Genomic DNA, 15,385 nt, shown 5'->3' on the forward strand with positions numbered 1-15,385 from the left:
TTAGAGCAGTTTCGGTGGAATGTTGTTGTCTAAAACCAGATTGTAGGGGATCCAGGAGGTTATTGTCAGAGAGGAATAGTGTCAGTCGGTTGTATACTAGGCGCTTGAGTAGTTTGGAGATGAATGGGAGCAGAGAGATAGGTCGGTCAGTAGGAAACTAGGCGCTCGAGCAGTTTGGAGATGAATGGGAGCAGAGAGATAGGTCGGTCAGTAGGAAACTAGGCGCTCGAATAGTTTGGAGATGAATGGGAGCAGAGAGATAGGTCGGTCAGTAGGAAACTAGGGGCTCGAGCAGTTTGGAGATGAATGGGAGCAGAGAGATAGGTCGGTCAGTAGGAAACTAGGGGCTCGAGCAGTTTGGAGATGAATGGGAGCAGAGAGATAGGTCGGTCAGTAGGAAACTAGGCGATCGAGCAGTTTGGAGATGAATGGGAGCAGAGAGATAGGTCGGTCAGTAGGAAACTAGGCGCTCGAATAGTTTGGAGATGAATGGGAGCAGAGAGATAGGTCGGTCAGTAGGAAACTAGGGGCTCGAGCAGTTTGGAGATGAATGGGAGCAGAGAGATAGGTCGGTCAGTAGGAAACTAGGGGCTCGAGCAGTTTGGAGATGAATGGGAGCAGAGAGATAGGTCGGTCAGTAGGAAACTAGGGGCTCGAGCAGTTTGGAGATGAATGGGAGCAGAGAGATAGGTCGGTCAGTAGGAAACTAGGGGCTCGAGCAGTTTGGAGATGAATGGGAGCAGAGAGATAGGTCGGTCAGTAGGAAACTAGGGGCTCGAGCAGTTTGGAGATGAATGGGAGCAGAGAGATAGGTCGGTCAGTAGGAAACTAGGCGATCGAGCAGTTTGGAGATGAATGGGAGCAGAGAGATAGGTCGGTCAGTAGGAAACTAGGCGCTCGAGCAGTTTGGAGATGAATGGGAGCAGAGAGATAGGTCGGTCAGTAGGAAACTAGGCGCTCAAGCAGTTTGGAGATGAATGGGAGCAGAGAGATAGGTCGGAGGTTAGTAGGATTGGAGGGATCAAGGGAGGGTTTTTTCAGAATAGGGGTTACCAGTGCATGTTTCAGTTGGGAGGGAAAGATTCCAGTAGGGAGTGAGAGATTGAATAGATGAGTTAAGGATTTGATAAGACAGGGGTTGGCATTACGTAGAAGTTTGGTAGGAATGGGATCAAGCGGGCAGGTAGTAAGGTGGGAGGGAGACAGCAGTTTTGAGACTTCAGTCACAGGGGAGAAGGAGCCAAGAAGAGACTGGGGAGCATGTAGGGAGGGAGGGGAATGGTTATGGGGATGAAGTTGTGCAATGTCACTTCGGATGGTGTCAATTTTATTTTTAAAGTGCTCTGTGATAGCTTGAGCAGTGACTGAAGCACACGGAGGGGGGGGAGGAGGGGAGGGGAGAGAAGAGTTGTGCAAGTTTGTTAGAGAGGGGGTTAATGAGTAGGTTTGTTTAGCTTGGCCGAGGGTGGGATTAAAAGGGGCGCAGAGCAGATTTGTAGCTGCAGAAATCTGATTCTGACCTGGATTTGCTCCAGTGGCGCTCCAGGGAATTTCCCCTGAAGTGAGAGGGGGGAATTTCCCCTGAAGTGAGAGGGGGCATCAGAGCACAGAGACAACCCAAAGGAGGGTGTGAGTGAAAGTCACCTAGTAAAGTCACCTAGTAAAGTCACCTGGTAAAGTCACCTGGTAAAGTCACCCGGTAAAGTCACCCTAGTACAATGGATGGGAATGAGAGGAAAGGAAGTAAGGAAGCCAGGCAGAAAAGCTGTCAAGGAATTGTGAGGTTGGTCCAGGAGGTCGGTATATGGGCGCAATGCGAAGTGAAACAGGGGAGAAGCCTAATAGAGTGACCTGCAAATGAGGAAAATGAAAGAGAAGGAGGAGGTGGAAGGACTTTAAATGAACAGTGGGGGGAGAGAAGGAGCCCTAACCCCACCCCCTGCCCTGTTTCCAGGTCTGGGAGTGTGAGTTGGTGGGTTCATTATTGTGTCTGTGGTCTTGGAAAAGTTGAGGGTCAGGGTGCAAATTCCATTTCAGTTCATGTTCTGATCACCGTCTGTGTTGCTTTTTTCAGGAGGAATTTTCTGTGGCCCACGGCAAAGACATTATAAGTGGGCAGAGAAGAAATAGCCTACAAGCTTTCTTTTATTGCCAAGAATATGTGGAGATTCCCTTCAACAAGTTCCTGTTAGTGATCATGTCCAACCTCAGCGGAGCCAATCCGATCTCCTCTCCATTCATCCTGGTTGGGATCCCAGGGATGGAAGAGATGCACCCTTGGATCTCAGTACCACTGTGTTGCATGTATATAGTAACCATTTCAGCCAACGTTTCCATTCTTCTTATCATAAGAGCCGACAGGAGGCTTCACCAGCCGATGTACCTGCTCCTTTCCATGTTATTACTCACTGACCTTGTCCAATCAAATAACGTCATTCCCAAGATGCTGCTGATCTTCTGGTTCAAGCTGAGAGAGATCAGTTTTGAGGAATGTCTAGTGCAGATGTTCTTTATCCATTCCTTGTCCTTAATGTCAACTTCCGTCCTCCTGACTATGGCCTTTGATCGTTATGTGGCCATTTGCCACCCACTGAGATACTCCACCATCCTGACCAATTCCATGATTGCAAAAATGGGCCTGTTTGTGATAATGAGGGGGACCTTGGTGATAGTTCCTCTCCCACTCCTTGTCAGAAGGCTGCCATTTTGTGGGAGTCGTGTCATTGAACACACTTACTGTGAGCAAATAGCAGTGGCAAAGATCTCCTGTGGAGATATCCGAATCAACTTTTTGTATGGGTTAATATGTCCTTTGCTAGTGGTAGGATTAGACACAATATGCCTCGCTGGGTCCTACACCATGATTATAATGGCCGTGCTGAGACTCCCTAACAGAGAAGCCAGATATAAAGTTGGTAACACATGTGCTGCCCATGTTGGTGTTACCTTAGTGCTATATATCCCAGCCCTCTTCTCCTATGTATCTCAGAGATTTGGAGCTTCTTCAGCCCCATCTGTCCAAATCCTTATTTCCAGCCTCTACCTGATCATTCCTCCTATGTGTAACCCAATCATATACGGCTTAAAAACCCAAGAGATCCGCAAGAAGGTGTCAAAACTAATTTCGCTCCCAGGGAAGGTATCTGTGATACGTCCCTCACGGGCAACACAATGATGTCCACTGGCCAAGATGTTCTATGGCCAATAAACACTTGTCTGTGACTAAACTATGCCAGTAGGAACCAATACCTTTGATCTGTTTTATAAGTTAGATTTCAAATTATCTTGGAAGACTAATATATTAGCAGCCTCAGCTGAAGGAATAAGTCCACAATAAACCCAATTCCAATGGTTCCACCGAGCTCTGGTTTGGGTACAGTCATAGATAGGGACACATCCTTACCTTCTAGTTTCACTGGTGGGATCCAGTCTAGGTGACAGTTCCTTACCTGCTGACATTGAGGGCACACTGGTAAATCTTGAGACACACCTGAAGGCCGGGGGATTTCCAGCACTATGGGTTCTTTCTTGCAATGGGACATGAAAGCTACAAAAGGATTCATTAAATGCCCAACAATATATACACTTTGAGTTGTCCATTTGTGTAAATGGCTTGATAATTTGCAATTTGTCTTTTGAATAAGGGCTTTTGTTGGCTAAAAAGGGATATGGCTGAAGACTGACTTTTACGAGCCAATCTATAAAGCAGTTAGATTCATTCCTGGAGGGAATAATGGGGTTATCAATTAATGGAGGTATTGGGGAGGGGTATTTGGTAATAGGATAATGGAAATTATATTGGCAATGTCTTACTGGGAAGCGGGTGATGTTTAGTCCTTCTATACAGGGCATTTCCCAAGCTCCTCACTGTAAGGAACCCCCTACCCCCCTGTTCCTCTAATCTAAAGGGGGGGACCTCTGGTGCGTTGATCGTTTTTATGGGAAAAAAGAACCCCCCCCCCAACCCCAACCTTGACAGTCTAACCTCATAGCTTAACCCTTCCATCCCCTTAACCAGTTTAGTTGCACGTCTCTGCACTCTCTCCAGCTCATTAATATCCTTCTTAAGGACTGGAGCCCAAAACTGCCCCCCATACTCAAGGTGAGGCCTTACCAGGGACCTATAAAGGGGCAAAATTATGTTCTCATCCCTTGAGTCAATGCCCTGTTTATACAAGACAGCACTTTATTTGCTTTAGTAGCCACAGAATGACACTGCCTGGAATTAGACAACTTGTTATCAACAAAAACCCCCAGATCCTTCTCCATTAAGGATCCCCCCAACTCACTCCCATTTCTTTTCCTATTTGTTTTCCGTAATTGTAATTTATACAGGTTAGACGTGCTTTTGTTATCTATTAGAAATTTCAATAAAACTAAATAAAAAGAGAAAGAAGAATCTTATGGGAAATCCATGGAACGGAAGAAAATCTTCATTCTTAAAAAACTGGAAGAAAATGTGATGTAAGGACAAGATATATTATTATTATTAACATTTATTTATAAAGCGCCAACATATCCCGCAGCGCTGTACAATAAGTGGGTTTCATACATTGGGCATACAGAGTAACATATACAGCAATCAGTAACCGATACAGGAGGGGAAGGGAGCCCTGCCCCAAAGAGCTTACACTCTACAAGGAGTAACATATACAGCAATCAGTAACCGATACAGGAGGGGAAGGGAGCCCTGCCCAAAAGAGCTTACACTCTACAAGGAGTAACATATACAGCAATCAGTAACCGATACAGGAGGGGAAGAGAGCCCTGCCCAAAGGAGCTTACACTCTACAAGGAGTAACATATACAGCAATCAGTAACCGATACAGGAGGGGAAGGGAGCCCTGCCCAAAAGAGCTTACACTCTACAAGGAGTAACATATACAGCAATCAGTAACCGATACAGGAGGGGAAGAGAGCCCTGCCCAAAGGAGCTTACACTCTACAAGGAGTAACATATAAAGCAATCAGTAACTGATACAGGGGGGGAAGGGAGCCCTGCCCAAAAGAGCTTACACTCTACAAAGAGAAACATATAAAGCAATCAGTAACCGATACAGGAGGGGAAGGGAGCCCTGCCCAAAAGAGCTTACAATCTACAAGGAGTAACATATAAAGCAATCAGTAACCGATACAGGAGGGGAAGGGAGCCCTGCCCAAAAGAGCTTACACTCTACAAGGAGTAACATATAAAGCAATCAGTAACCGATACAGGAGGGGAAGGGAGCCCTGCCCCAAAGAGCTTGCAATCTACAAGGAGTAACATATAAAGCAATCAGTAACCGATACAGGAGGGGAAGGGAGCCCTGCCCAAAAGAGCTTACAATCTACAAGGAGTAACATATAAAGCAATCAGTAACCGATACAGGAGGGGAAGAGGGCCCTGCCCCAAAGAGCTTGCAATCTACAAGGAGTAACATATAAAGCAATCAGTAACCGATACAGGAGGGGAAGGGAGCCCTGCCCAAAAGAGCTTACAATCTACAAGGAGTAACATATAAAGCAATCAGTAACCGATACAGGAGGGGAAGAGGGCCCTGCCCCAAAGAGCTTGCAATCTACAAGGAGTAACATATAAAGCAATCAGTAACCGATACAGGAGGGGAAGGGAGCCCTGCCCAAAAGAGCTTACACTCTACAAGGAGTAACATATAAAGCAATCAGTAACCGATACAGGAGGGGAAGGGAGCCCTGCCCAAAAGAGCTTACACTCTACAAGGAGTAACATATAAAGCAATCAGTAACCGATACAGGAGGGGAAGGGAGCCCTGCCCAAAAGAGCTTACAATCTACAAGGAGTAACATATAAAGCAATCAGTAACCGATACAGGAGGGGAAGGGAGCCCTGCCCAAAAGAGCTTACAATCTAAAAGGAGTAACATATACAGCAATCAGTAACCGATACAGGAGGGGAAGGGAGCCCTGCCCAAAAGAGCTTACACTCTACAAGGAGTAACATATAAAGCAATCAGTAACTGATACAGGAGGTGAAGAGGGCCCTGCCCAAAAGAGCTTACACTCTAAAAGGAGTAACATATACAGCAATCAGTAACCGATACAGGAGAGGAAGGGAGCCCTGCCCAAAAGAGCTTACACTCTACAAGATATAGATGTAATGAGGAAGATGATGAGAATGATATGAGAGGAAAGGCAGCCGGCAGGGAAATAAGGAATGAATGGGAGGAAGTAGATAAATAATGATTCTGAGGAAGAAGGGAGGACAGGGATGGAGTATATGAACAATTAGTAGGGAATGGTGGATGGAGATAAGTAGCAGAGGACTTTATATTGTATGGTATGGACAGATGGGCAGAATGCAGGAGAACAGCCAATCAGTTGGACAGAGAGACATTTAGGCATCTGCAGGATAACCCCAAGGAGAAGAAGGTATTTTGTCTGGGTGCATCAACATATTGTGTCCCCATTAAATATTCATCTTCAAGAAACCAGGGTCAGATGGCCAGATGGCACCAGTAGCAGAACAGCAGGGATTGGGTCGGCCAGAGAGAAACTATGGGCTTCTGTTGGACAGAAAAGCCTGGACCAAACTGGGCAAAGCTATTGGTATTAGTAGGAGACTCGGTTAGACAGAGGGGAACTGTAGGCTTCTGTTAGATAGAAAAGCCTGGACCAAACTGGGCAAAGCTATTGGTATTAGTAAGAGACTGGGTTGGACAGAGGGGAACTGTAGGCTTCTGTTGGATAGAAAAGCCTGGACCAAACTGGGCAAAGCTATTGGTATTAGTAAGAGACTGGGTTGGACAGAGGGGAACTGTAGGCTTCTGTTGGATAGAAAAGCCTGGACCAAACTGGGCAAAGCTATTGGTATTAGTAGGAGACTCGGTTGGACAGAGGGGAACTGTAGGCTTCTGTTGGATAGAAAAGCCTGGACCAAACTGGGCAAAGCTATTGGTATTAGTAGGAGACTCGGTTGGACAGAGGGGAACTGTAGGCTTCTGTTGGATAGAAAAGCCTGGACCAAACTGGGCAAAGCTATTGGTATTAGTAGGAGACTCGGTTGGACAGAGGGGAACTGTAGGCTTCTGTTAGATAGAAAAGCCTGGACCAAACTGGACAAAGCTATTGGTATTAGTAGGAGAACAACAGAGACTGGATTGGACAGAGAGGAACTGTAGGCATCTGAAATAGAACAGGAAGGATTGGCCATAAAAGAGGAAAATGATAAGATCCATGGTAGAACAGTGGGGATTGATCCAGATAAAGAAGAACTATAGGGCTGAGAGAGGGCAATTGTAGGCATTTGAATGGGAAGAGGTTGGGGCAGGGGTAACAGAGGACTGACAGGCTCAGTATCAGGGAAAGGACTAATACATTTGGGGCCAAGTTTAGAGAAGGAACCCTGTGCTTGAAATCCCTATTGATAACCATTGGCAAACCATGAAAATAAAAAATATGCTGGTTTATTTTCCCTTAGTTGTGCATCTTTATCTCATTCACTGTTAAATCAGCCACAGGCACCCGTGGGCAGCAGTGCTGTAAATTATAATGATCCCTTGGGGTTAAAGGGTAATATAAAAAGTTGGTGTTGGGTGCAATGGGTCATGGGTGCGGTTCAGTTTTAGAAACACATTGAGATCCCAGCATATCCTGAGTTTAAACAGAAACATGCAAGTCCTTGAGTAGAATCCCTAGGGGGGGCACCGCTGTGAGTCAGGCTTAGCCTTGGGGTCCTCCTATGGTAAATAATAATTGGGGTGAGGCTTGTCAATACACCCTCCATTGGGTAAGGCCTCACTTAGCCTGAAAAGACTTTCTGCCTGGTATTTCCAGCAGCTCTTTAGGGAATGCCTTAGGGTGGTCTTCCCACCACTCGACAGCCATTTTGTACAGGTCTCTCTGCCTTTAATGGGGGTCACTTTGGGACAGACATCCAGATCCAACGCTCTCCCTCCTCAGGATCCCCGCGTATATCCACTCATCAAGGTGTTTTCCCACGTCATCATATACCCACTCTGGGGCGTAGGGCATGTAGTAGCCCCATAGATCATACAGGTTGGTGTTAATATTGTATATTGGAGGTGGTTCTTTGAGAGGTTCTGTAGCTGCAGGAACCTCAGTCTTTATATGAGGTGTCTCTATAGGTCAGGGGTGGGCAAACTTTTTGGCTCAGGGGCCACTTTGACTGAATTTGACAGATGGGCTGGGCCAGCGTTACGCCGTTTCAGCTCGTCAGTCCCCAGACGCCAAGTCTCGCATGAGGAGAGGGCCGGATTAAAAAGACCAACGGGCCAGACGTGGCCCGCGGGCTGTAGTTTGCCCACCCCTGCTATAGGTTGTGTTGCTGGGGACTGGTTGTTTGAAGCCTGGGATCCCTCTGGGGCAGTTAAGGGTCCCGCCTAGCACTGGTGGTTACATTCCGGGCACTTTCTTAAAAGCCCCTCCGATCTCTTTACCACATTGTCCATAGTAAAGACCAATAATTTTACAGTCCTCTGTCATATGTTTTCCCTTAAATGTACCAGTCTGGTTCTGAAATGATATCACAGGCGGCAAATGGCTTTGCACCCTTGGGGACTTTAGGATCCGACCATCCCATCTGCCATCAGCCATGTTGCTTGTGGGCTGAGGTGCACGACCAGTGGCCAAATCAGGTGAAACACACACGTTTATCCCAGGGCAGCCGTGTCTCGGCAATACGTGATAAAATCAGTAACAATTATGTTTGTCTCCCCGCACAGGTATATACAGGCCAAAGCCGCAGGTTCTGGCAGTGGGCGGTACAATAGGCCCAACCCACTGGTTTATGTGGATAGCCAACTGCGAATCCGGCAGTGCCAGCTGTGCACAGGGTTGGACTGGGGGGGCAAGGCCCATCAGGGCTCACACTCTAGAGGCCACCGGTGTCCGCCCAACTCCCTCCCCTGAGCGCGACTGCTTTAGTCTTACCTTAGGGTGATCTTCGGGCGGCGGAGCGCTGCAGGGATCGGGTCTGGGCCAGCGGGCCCACAGGGTTTTTCCCGCTGCCCCACTGGCCCAGTCTGACCCTGGCTGTGCATGAATGAGGCACAGATATGGGGATAATGTGTGCTAACTACCTGTAGCAGCAACACTTTAAGGCAACTGACAGTGCAGGTAGCCAATGGGAACACCGGGGGAACCTTAAAGCCCGAACCCATGGCCAATTAAGTTCCAGAGTTCCTGAACAGCGCAGCAGGTGACTTTTTCCTATGGAGTCCGGCAGTCCTGTCAGCAAAAAGAAACTGTGCACAACAGCTTAGCAACTCAGGATTTCGGGCCCCACGTTGGGCGACAAAATGTAACCTCGTTTTGGATGTAAAACAGACGATGACTGGCTAGATTGCTATAGAGCATGGGGTACACTGGACTCGAACACACAGGATGGGCTTTCACTATGTGAAAGGATCAAGGGGCAGGTAGTGCAACTACAACTCACGTGTGCTAAATCCTAAGTTGGAGCACAGGCTTCTCTTACTAGTTAGAACTATCTATCTCACGATATAACAATTGTTAACCTGTCTCTGACTAAAGCCTCGTTCACGGGGTCCCTGCTCCCCGACTTCTCCAGAGGTAAAGGTCCCTCTGGAGCAAAAAAGATTTATTGGGGACTTGTTGATCCCAGGCTCAGTGAATAAGCTGTAGGGGATGTTAACTCTATAGGTCCCTACATTACCAGCAGCAGGTATCAGTTGTGCATAAAACAGATCTTAATGCAGATCAGCAGACCGTGATAAAAAAAAAAGAGAATAAAGGATAAATAATAATATATAATAATAATTGCAAATACAGTTAATTACAGCTCCGCCCTGTGCCAATCACTGCCCAAAAGCATCACATAATCCCATTAAACCCATTTCATCCATAGTGGTTCCTATTGCAGCATTCACCTTGCGTCTCTCTGTAATGAGGGGATGAGGGACAGGGAGTGACTCTCTGGAGAGACTGTATCCAGGAGAGAATTGGGGGGTATTTATATTATTTATGGAGGCAGTTTATAGGGTTTATAAGGAGCTGCTCCTCAGTGAGGCAGAAAGGCTGGAGGTTCTGCCAGGTTGGTGGGGCCCCTGGTACCATGAGAAGATGTAGATGAGCCCCACTAACATTACTGAGGGAGATCTACTGGGTAAGTGCCAGGGATTGGGGGGCAACAGCTTGTGTAACTGGGGCTGTTTCACTGCTGGAATGTCCCATATCTGCCCCTCTCCATAATATGGGGGGGAGTGTGACTGGGGCATAAGGGAAACTAAATGTATTGACTAATATTTTGTGCCTCTTTTCCCCCAGTTTATTATGCTTTGGGCACCAGTTACTGATAATCAGAAGCAAAATCCCAGGGACCCTTTTTGAAGGCCATTGGGTGCTGCAGGTGGGTCTTATACCAATAGAATTTGTGGACTCCTATGGGAAAACCCAGTTGTGCATTTGCTTAGTTGTGTTGCTTATTAAAAGAAATAAAAAGTATCAGTTCTATAAAGTCATTAAAGGGATCAGTTTATATATAATTGGCTCTTTGCTATGAAAATCAGTGCCGGGGAGGAGAGGGGGGGGGGACCTGGTAAATCAGTTATTGGCGTCATTGTGATACAGGCCTGGGTATCAGTGGGTTAATGACGGCTGGGGTGGCACAATGGGCACATTCTCTTTCAACCCCCGGGTATTATTATGGGATAGAGGAGAGATTATACATGGACATTACACACGGAGGGTTTTGTATCTCGTATAACGTAACAGCTGAGCTGAGGGCAGAACATCGAATGATTAAGACAAGACCAGCTGGGAATCTAATGGAGTTAAATAATATTAATTCTATTAATATCATTTGCTCAGAATGTACTTTGTATTAATCAGACTGTGCTTGGGAGGGGGGGGGGGGGGGGTGCATATGAGCTGCATATGGAGGTGTCCAACATTGTCCTGTGCCTCAGAATTATCCCAAAGGGCTGTGGAATAGCAGGTATAGTAGGGAGAGATGGTGCCTATAGTAGCAGTGGGGGGATAATAGCCTCTGGGAAGGGACTGGGGCTGTGGGATAGCAGGTATAGTAGGGAGAGATGGTGCCTATAGTAGCAGTGGGGGGATAATAGCCTCTGGGAAGGGACTGGGGCTGTGGGATAGCAGGTATAGTAGGGAGAGATGGTGCCTATAGTAGCAGTGGGGGGATAATAGCCTCTGGGAAGGGACTGGGGCTGTGGGATAGCAGGTATAGTAGGGAGAGATGGTGCCTATAGTAGCAATGGGGGGATAATAGCCTCTGGAAGGGACTGGGGCTGTGGGATAGCAGGTATAGTAGGGAGAGATGGTGCCTATAGTAGCAGTGGGGGGATAATAGCCTCTGGGAAGGGACTGGGGCTGTGGGATAGCAGGTATAGTAGGGAGAGATGGTGCCTATAGTAGCAGTGGGATAATAGCCTCTGGGAAGGGACTGGGGCTGTGGGATAGCAGGTATGTAGGGAGAGATGGTGGCCTATAGTAGCAGTGGGGGGATAATAGCCTCTGGGAAGGGACTGGGGCTGTGGGATAGCAGGTATAGTAGGGAGAGATGGGTGCCTATAGTAGCAATGGGGGGATAATAGCCTCTGGGAAGGGACTGGGGCTGTGGGATAGCAGGTATAGTAGGGAGAGATGGTGCCTATAGTAGCAGTGGGGGGATAATAGCCTCTGGGAAGGGACTGGGGCTGTGGGATAGCAGGTATAGTAGGGAGAGTGGTGCCTATAGTAGCAGTGGGATAATAGGCCTCTGGGAAGGGACTGGGGCTGTGGGATAGCAGGTATAGTAGGGAGAGATGGTGCCTATAGTAGCAGTGGGGGGATAATAGCCTCTGGGAAGGGACTGGGGCTGTGGGATAGCAAGGTATAGTAGGGAGAGATGGTGCCTATAGTAGCAGTGGGGGGATAATAGCCTCTGGGAAGGGACTGGGGCTGTGGGATAGCAGGTATAGTAGGGAGAGATGGTGCCTATAGTAGCAGTGGGGGGATAATAGCCTCTGGGAAGGGACTGGGGCTGTGGGATAGCAGGTATAGTAGGGAGAGAATGGTGCCTATAGTAGCAGTGGGGGGATAATAGCCTCTGGGAAGGGACTGGGGCTGTGGGATAGCAGGTATAGTAGGGAGAGATGGTGCCTATAGTAGCAGTGGGGGATAATAGCCTCTGGGAAGGGGACTGGGGCTGTGGATAGCAGGTATAGTAGGGAGAGATGGTGCCTATAGTAGCAATGGGGGGATAATAGCCCTCTTGGGAAGGGACTGGGGCTGTGGGGATAGCAGGTATAGTAGGGAGAGATGGTGCCTATAGTAAGCAGTGGGGGGGATAATAGCCCTCTGGGAAGGGACTGGGGCTGTGGATAGCAGGTATAATAGGGCGAAGATGGTGGGCCTATAGTAGCATGGGGATAATAGCCTATGGAAGGGACTGGGCTTGTTGGGATAGCAGGTTTTAAATTTAATAAAAGTAAAAAGGAGGGAGGGATGGTGCCTATAGTAGCAGTGGGGGGATAATAGCCTCTGGGAAGGGACTGGGGCTGTGGGATAGCAGGTATAGTAGGAGAGAGATGGTGCCTATAGTAGGCAGTCGGGGGGAATAGATACGCCTCTGGGAAGAGGACTGGGGCTGTGGGAATAGCAGGTATAGTAGGGAGAGATGGTGCCTATAGTAGCAGTGGGGGGATAATAGCCTCTGGGAAGGGACTGGGGCTGTGGGATAGCAGGTATAGTAGGGAGAGATGGTCTATAGTAGCAGTGGGGGATAATAGCCTCTGGGAAGGGACTGGGGCTGTGGGATAGCAGGTATAGTAGGAGAGATGGTGCCTATAGTAGCAGTGGGGGGATAATAGCCTCTGGGAAGGGACTGGGGCTGTGGGATAGCAGGTATAGTAGGGAGAGATGGTGCCTATAGTAGCAGTGGGGGGGATAATAGCCTCTGGGAAGGGACTGGGGCTGTGGGATAGCAGGTATAGTAGGCGAGAGATGGTGCCTATAGTAGCCAGTGGGGCGGATAATAGCCTCTGGGAAGGGACTGGGGCTGTGGGATAGCAGGTATAGTAGGGAGAGATGGTGCCTATAGTAGCAGTGGGGGGATAATAGCCTCTGGGAAGGGACTGGGGCTGTGGCATAGCAGGTATAGTAGCAGTATAGTGGGCCATATTGCTTGACTTTGCTATTGTTACTACATGAGGTCAATACTCACATGTCTTAAGAAAGGATTTATTTTCCTTTTAAGGATTGAGGTTTATTTGTCTGTTGTCTCTTTGGTCTTGGAAAAGATGAGAATCTGGGAAGAAATTCTGTTCTGTCTCTGTGTTCTGATACAACGCTTTGCTTTTTTGCAGAAAAAAATTTCAGTGGCCCATTTCAAATACGATTGGGTAGAGAAGAGACAGATTTATCAAGTAGCCTTTCCTTTCAAGTATGAGAATATGTGGAGATTCCCTGCAACAAGTTCCTGTTAGAGATCATGTCCAACCTCAGCGGAGCCAATCCGATCTCCTCTCCATTCATCCTGGTTGGGATCCCAGGGATGGAAGAGATGCACCCTTGGATCTCAGTACCACTGTGTTGGATGTATATAGTAACCATTTCAGCCAACGTTTCCGTTCTTCTTATCATAAGAGCCGACAGGAGGCTTCACCAGCCGATGTACCTGCTCCTTTCCATGTTATTACTCACTGACCTTGTCCAGTCAAATGCCGCCCTTCCCAAGATGCTGCTGATCTTCTGGTTCAAGCTGAGAGAGATCACTTTTGAGGAATGTCTAGTGCAGATGTTCTTTATCCATTCCTTCGCCGTAATGTCAGTTTCTGTTCTCTTACCTATGGCCTTCGATCGTTATGTGGCCATTTGCCACCCACTGAGATACTCCACCATCCTGACCAATTCCATGATTGCAAACATGGGCCTGTTTGTGACAATAAGGGGGACCTTAGTGGCAGTTCCTCTCCCATTCCTTGTCAGAAGGCTGCCATTTTGTGGGAATCACATCATTCAACAGACTTACTGTGAACACATGGCGGTGGCCAAGCTCTCCTGTGGCGATATCCGAATCAACTTTGTGTATGGGTTATTGGTTTCTTTGCTAGAGGTAGGATTAGACACAATATGCCTCGCTGGGTCCTACACCGTTATTATAATGGCCGTGCTGAGACTCCCTAACAGAGAAGCCAGATATAAAGTTGGTAACACATGTTCTGCCCATGTTGGAGTTATCTTACTTGCATATATCCCAGCCCTCTTCTCCTTCATATCTCAGAGATTTGGGGCTTCTTCAGCCCTATCTGTCCAAATCCTTATTTCCAACCTCTACCTGATCATTCCTCCTATGTGTAATCCAATCATATACGGAATAAAAACCAAAGAGATTCGCAAGAAGGTGTCAAAGTTAATTTCACTCCCAGGAAGCTCTCTGTGAAATGTCCCTCACAGGCAACACTACGATATCCAGGGGCCTCTGATGGGGAAATAAAGACTTTTCATCTTATCATGCAGTGCTGCCTACAATTGACTGTGAAGTTGGAAGAATCTGGATGGAAAGTTCACACATTGGGGAATCGTGCGTTCAAGTGAAAGCTTCCAATCTGTTCAATAAATGAAGAATATGTTTCCTTTCCTTCATTTCCCCCCCCCCCAAACTAATGATACATGCTTGGAACTAAACTCACTCAAGCTGTGGGGCTGAAGCTCCTATGATCACCCTGCAGACCAAGGCTTGTTCTTCTGCTCAAAGTCTCAATCCGTTTATGGATCAAAACAAAGTGAATATTTGAGGGGAAGTTGAATAGTTGAAAATATGCATCTAATTCACAATAAATTTATGTAAAAAAACCTGTATCCATAGTTTCATTTTATAGGGCTTTTGTTCATCCGTTACCAATACATATTGCCCAATGGTGAAGCTTCGTTTAGGTGCCAGACGGCACATACGTTTCTGCATTAAATAAACCATTTTACATGGCACAGGCACTGTATATACTGTATGTATTAATGCAGCATTAACAGTAAATACACCAACAACTAACCAAGGTGGAGAAAGGTCACAGCCATTTTATTCACCCAACTGATAAGCGTAAGAAGGAGCATTTATTAACTAAGTAATCCCATAACACTTCCCAGTCAACCTCACCGGCCTCTGACTCCACCATGGCTGCCTTATTAACCCAACCAAGAGCACCAATCAGGAATCCATACCCAAACCCTCCATGCTAAGGCAATTTAATACCATAAATAGGTCTTGGCACCCTCCTTTTATCTCTAGGTTTTCCCAAGGCATCTTGCAAACCCACATTGATGAAGTTAATTGAATGTCCTATACAGTCTCTGCCGTTTTCCAACTGTGCCAAGACTTTTAGACAATTTTGCAGCGGTGAAATGTAACTCTTTACTGTATCACTATAAAGGTTTTGAATGTTGGTCCCAG

The 15,385-nt window shown here is 47.2% G+C and overlaps 2 protein-coding genes across 2 annotated transcripts; both read left to right on the forward strand.

Annotated features, from left to right (window-relative positions):
• Window positions 1-2,197: 2,197 nt before the first annotated feature.
• On the forward strand, window positions 2,198-3,175 carry LOC101733408 (olfactory receptor 52K1). Its single transcript, XM_031896255.1, has one exon. It carries the CDS (start codon window positions 2,198-2,200, stop codon window positions 3,173-3,175), a length of 978 nt encoding a protein of 325 aa, XP_031752115.1.
• Window positions 3,176-13,429: 10,254 nt separating this feature from the next.
• Window positions 13,430-14,380, forward strand: or52k1 (olfactory receptor family 52 subfamily K member 1). Its single transcript, XM_002942714.3, has one exon. It carries the CDS (start codon window positions 13,430-13,432, stop codon window positions 14,378-14,380), a length of 951 nt encoding a protein of 316 aa, XP_002942760.3.
• Window positions 14,381-15,385: the final 1,005 nt, after the last annotated feature.

The sequence above is a fragment of the Xenopus tropicalis genome, chromosome 2 (genome assembly GCF_000004195.4).
Source record: "Xenopus tropicalis strain Nigerian chromosome 2, UCB_Xtro_10.0, whole genome shotgun sequence".
Classification (NCBI taxonomy): Eukaryota; Metazoa; Chordata; class Amphibia; order Anura; family Pipidae; genus Xenopus; species Xenopus tropicalis.

Bases quoted from the DNA above. Each gene is read 5' to 3' on its own strand.
- LOC101733408 (XM_031896255.1), top strand. From the start codon at position 2,198: ATGTCCAACCTCAGCGGAGCCAATCCGATCTCCTCTCCATTCATCCTG.
- or52k1 (XM_002942714.3), top strand. From the start codon at position 13,430: ATGTCCAACCTCAGCGGAGCCAATCCGATCTCCTCTCCATTCATCCTG.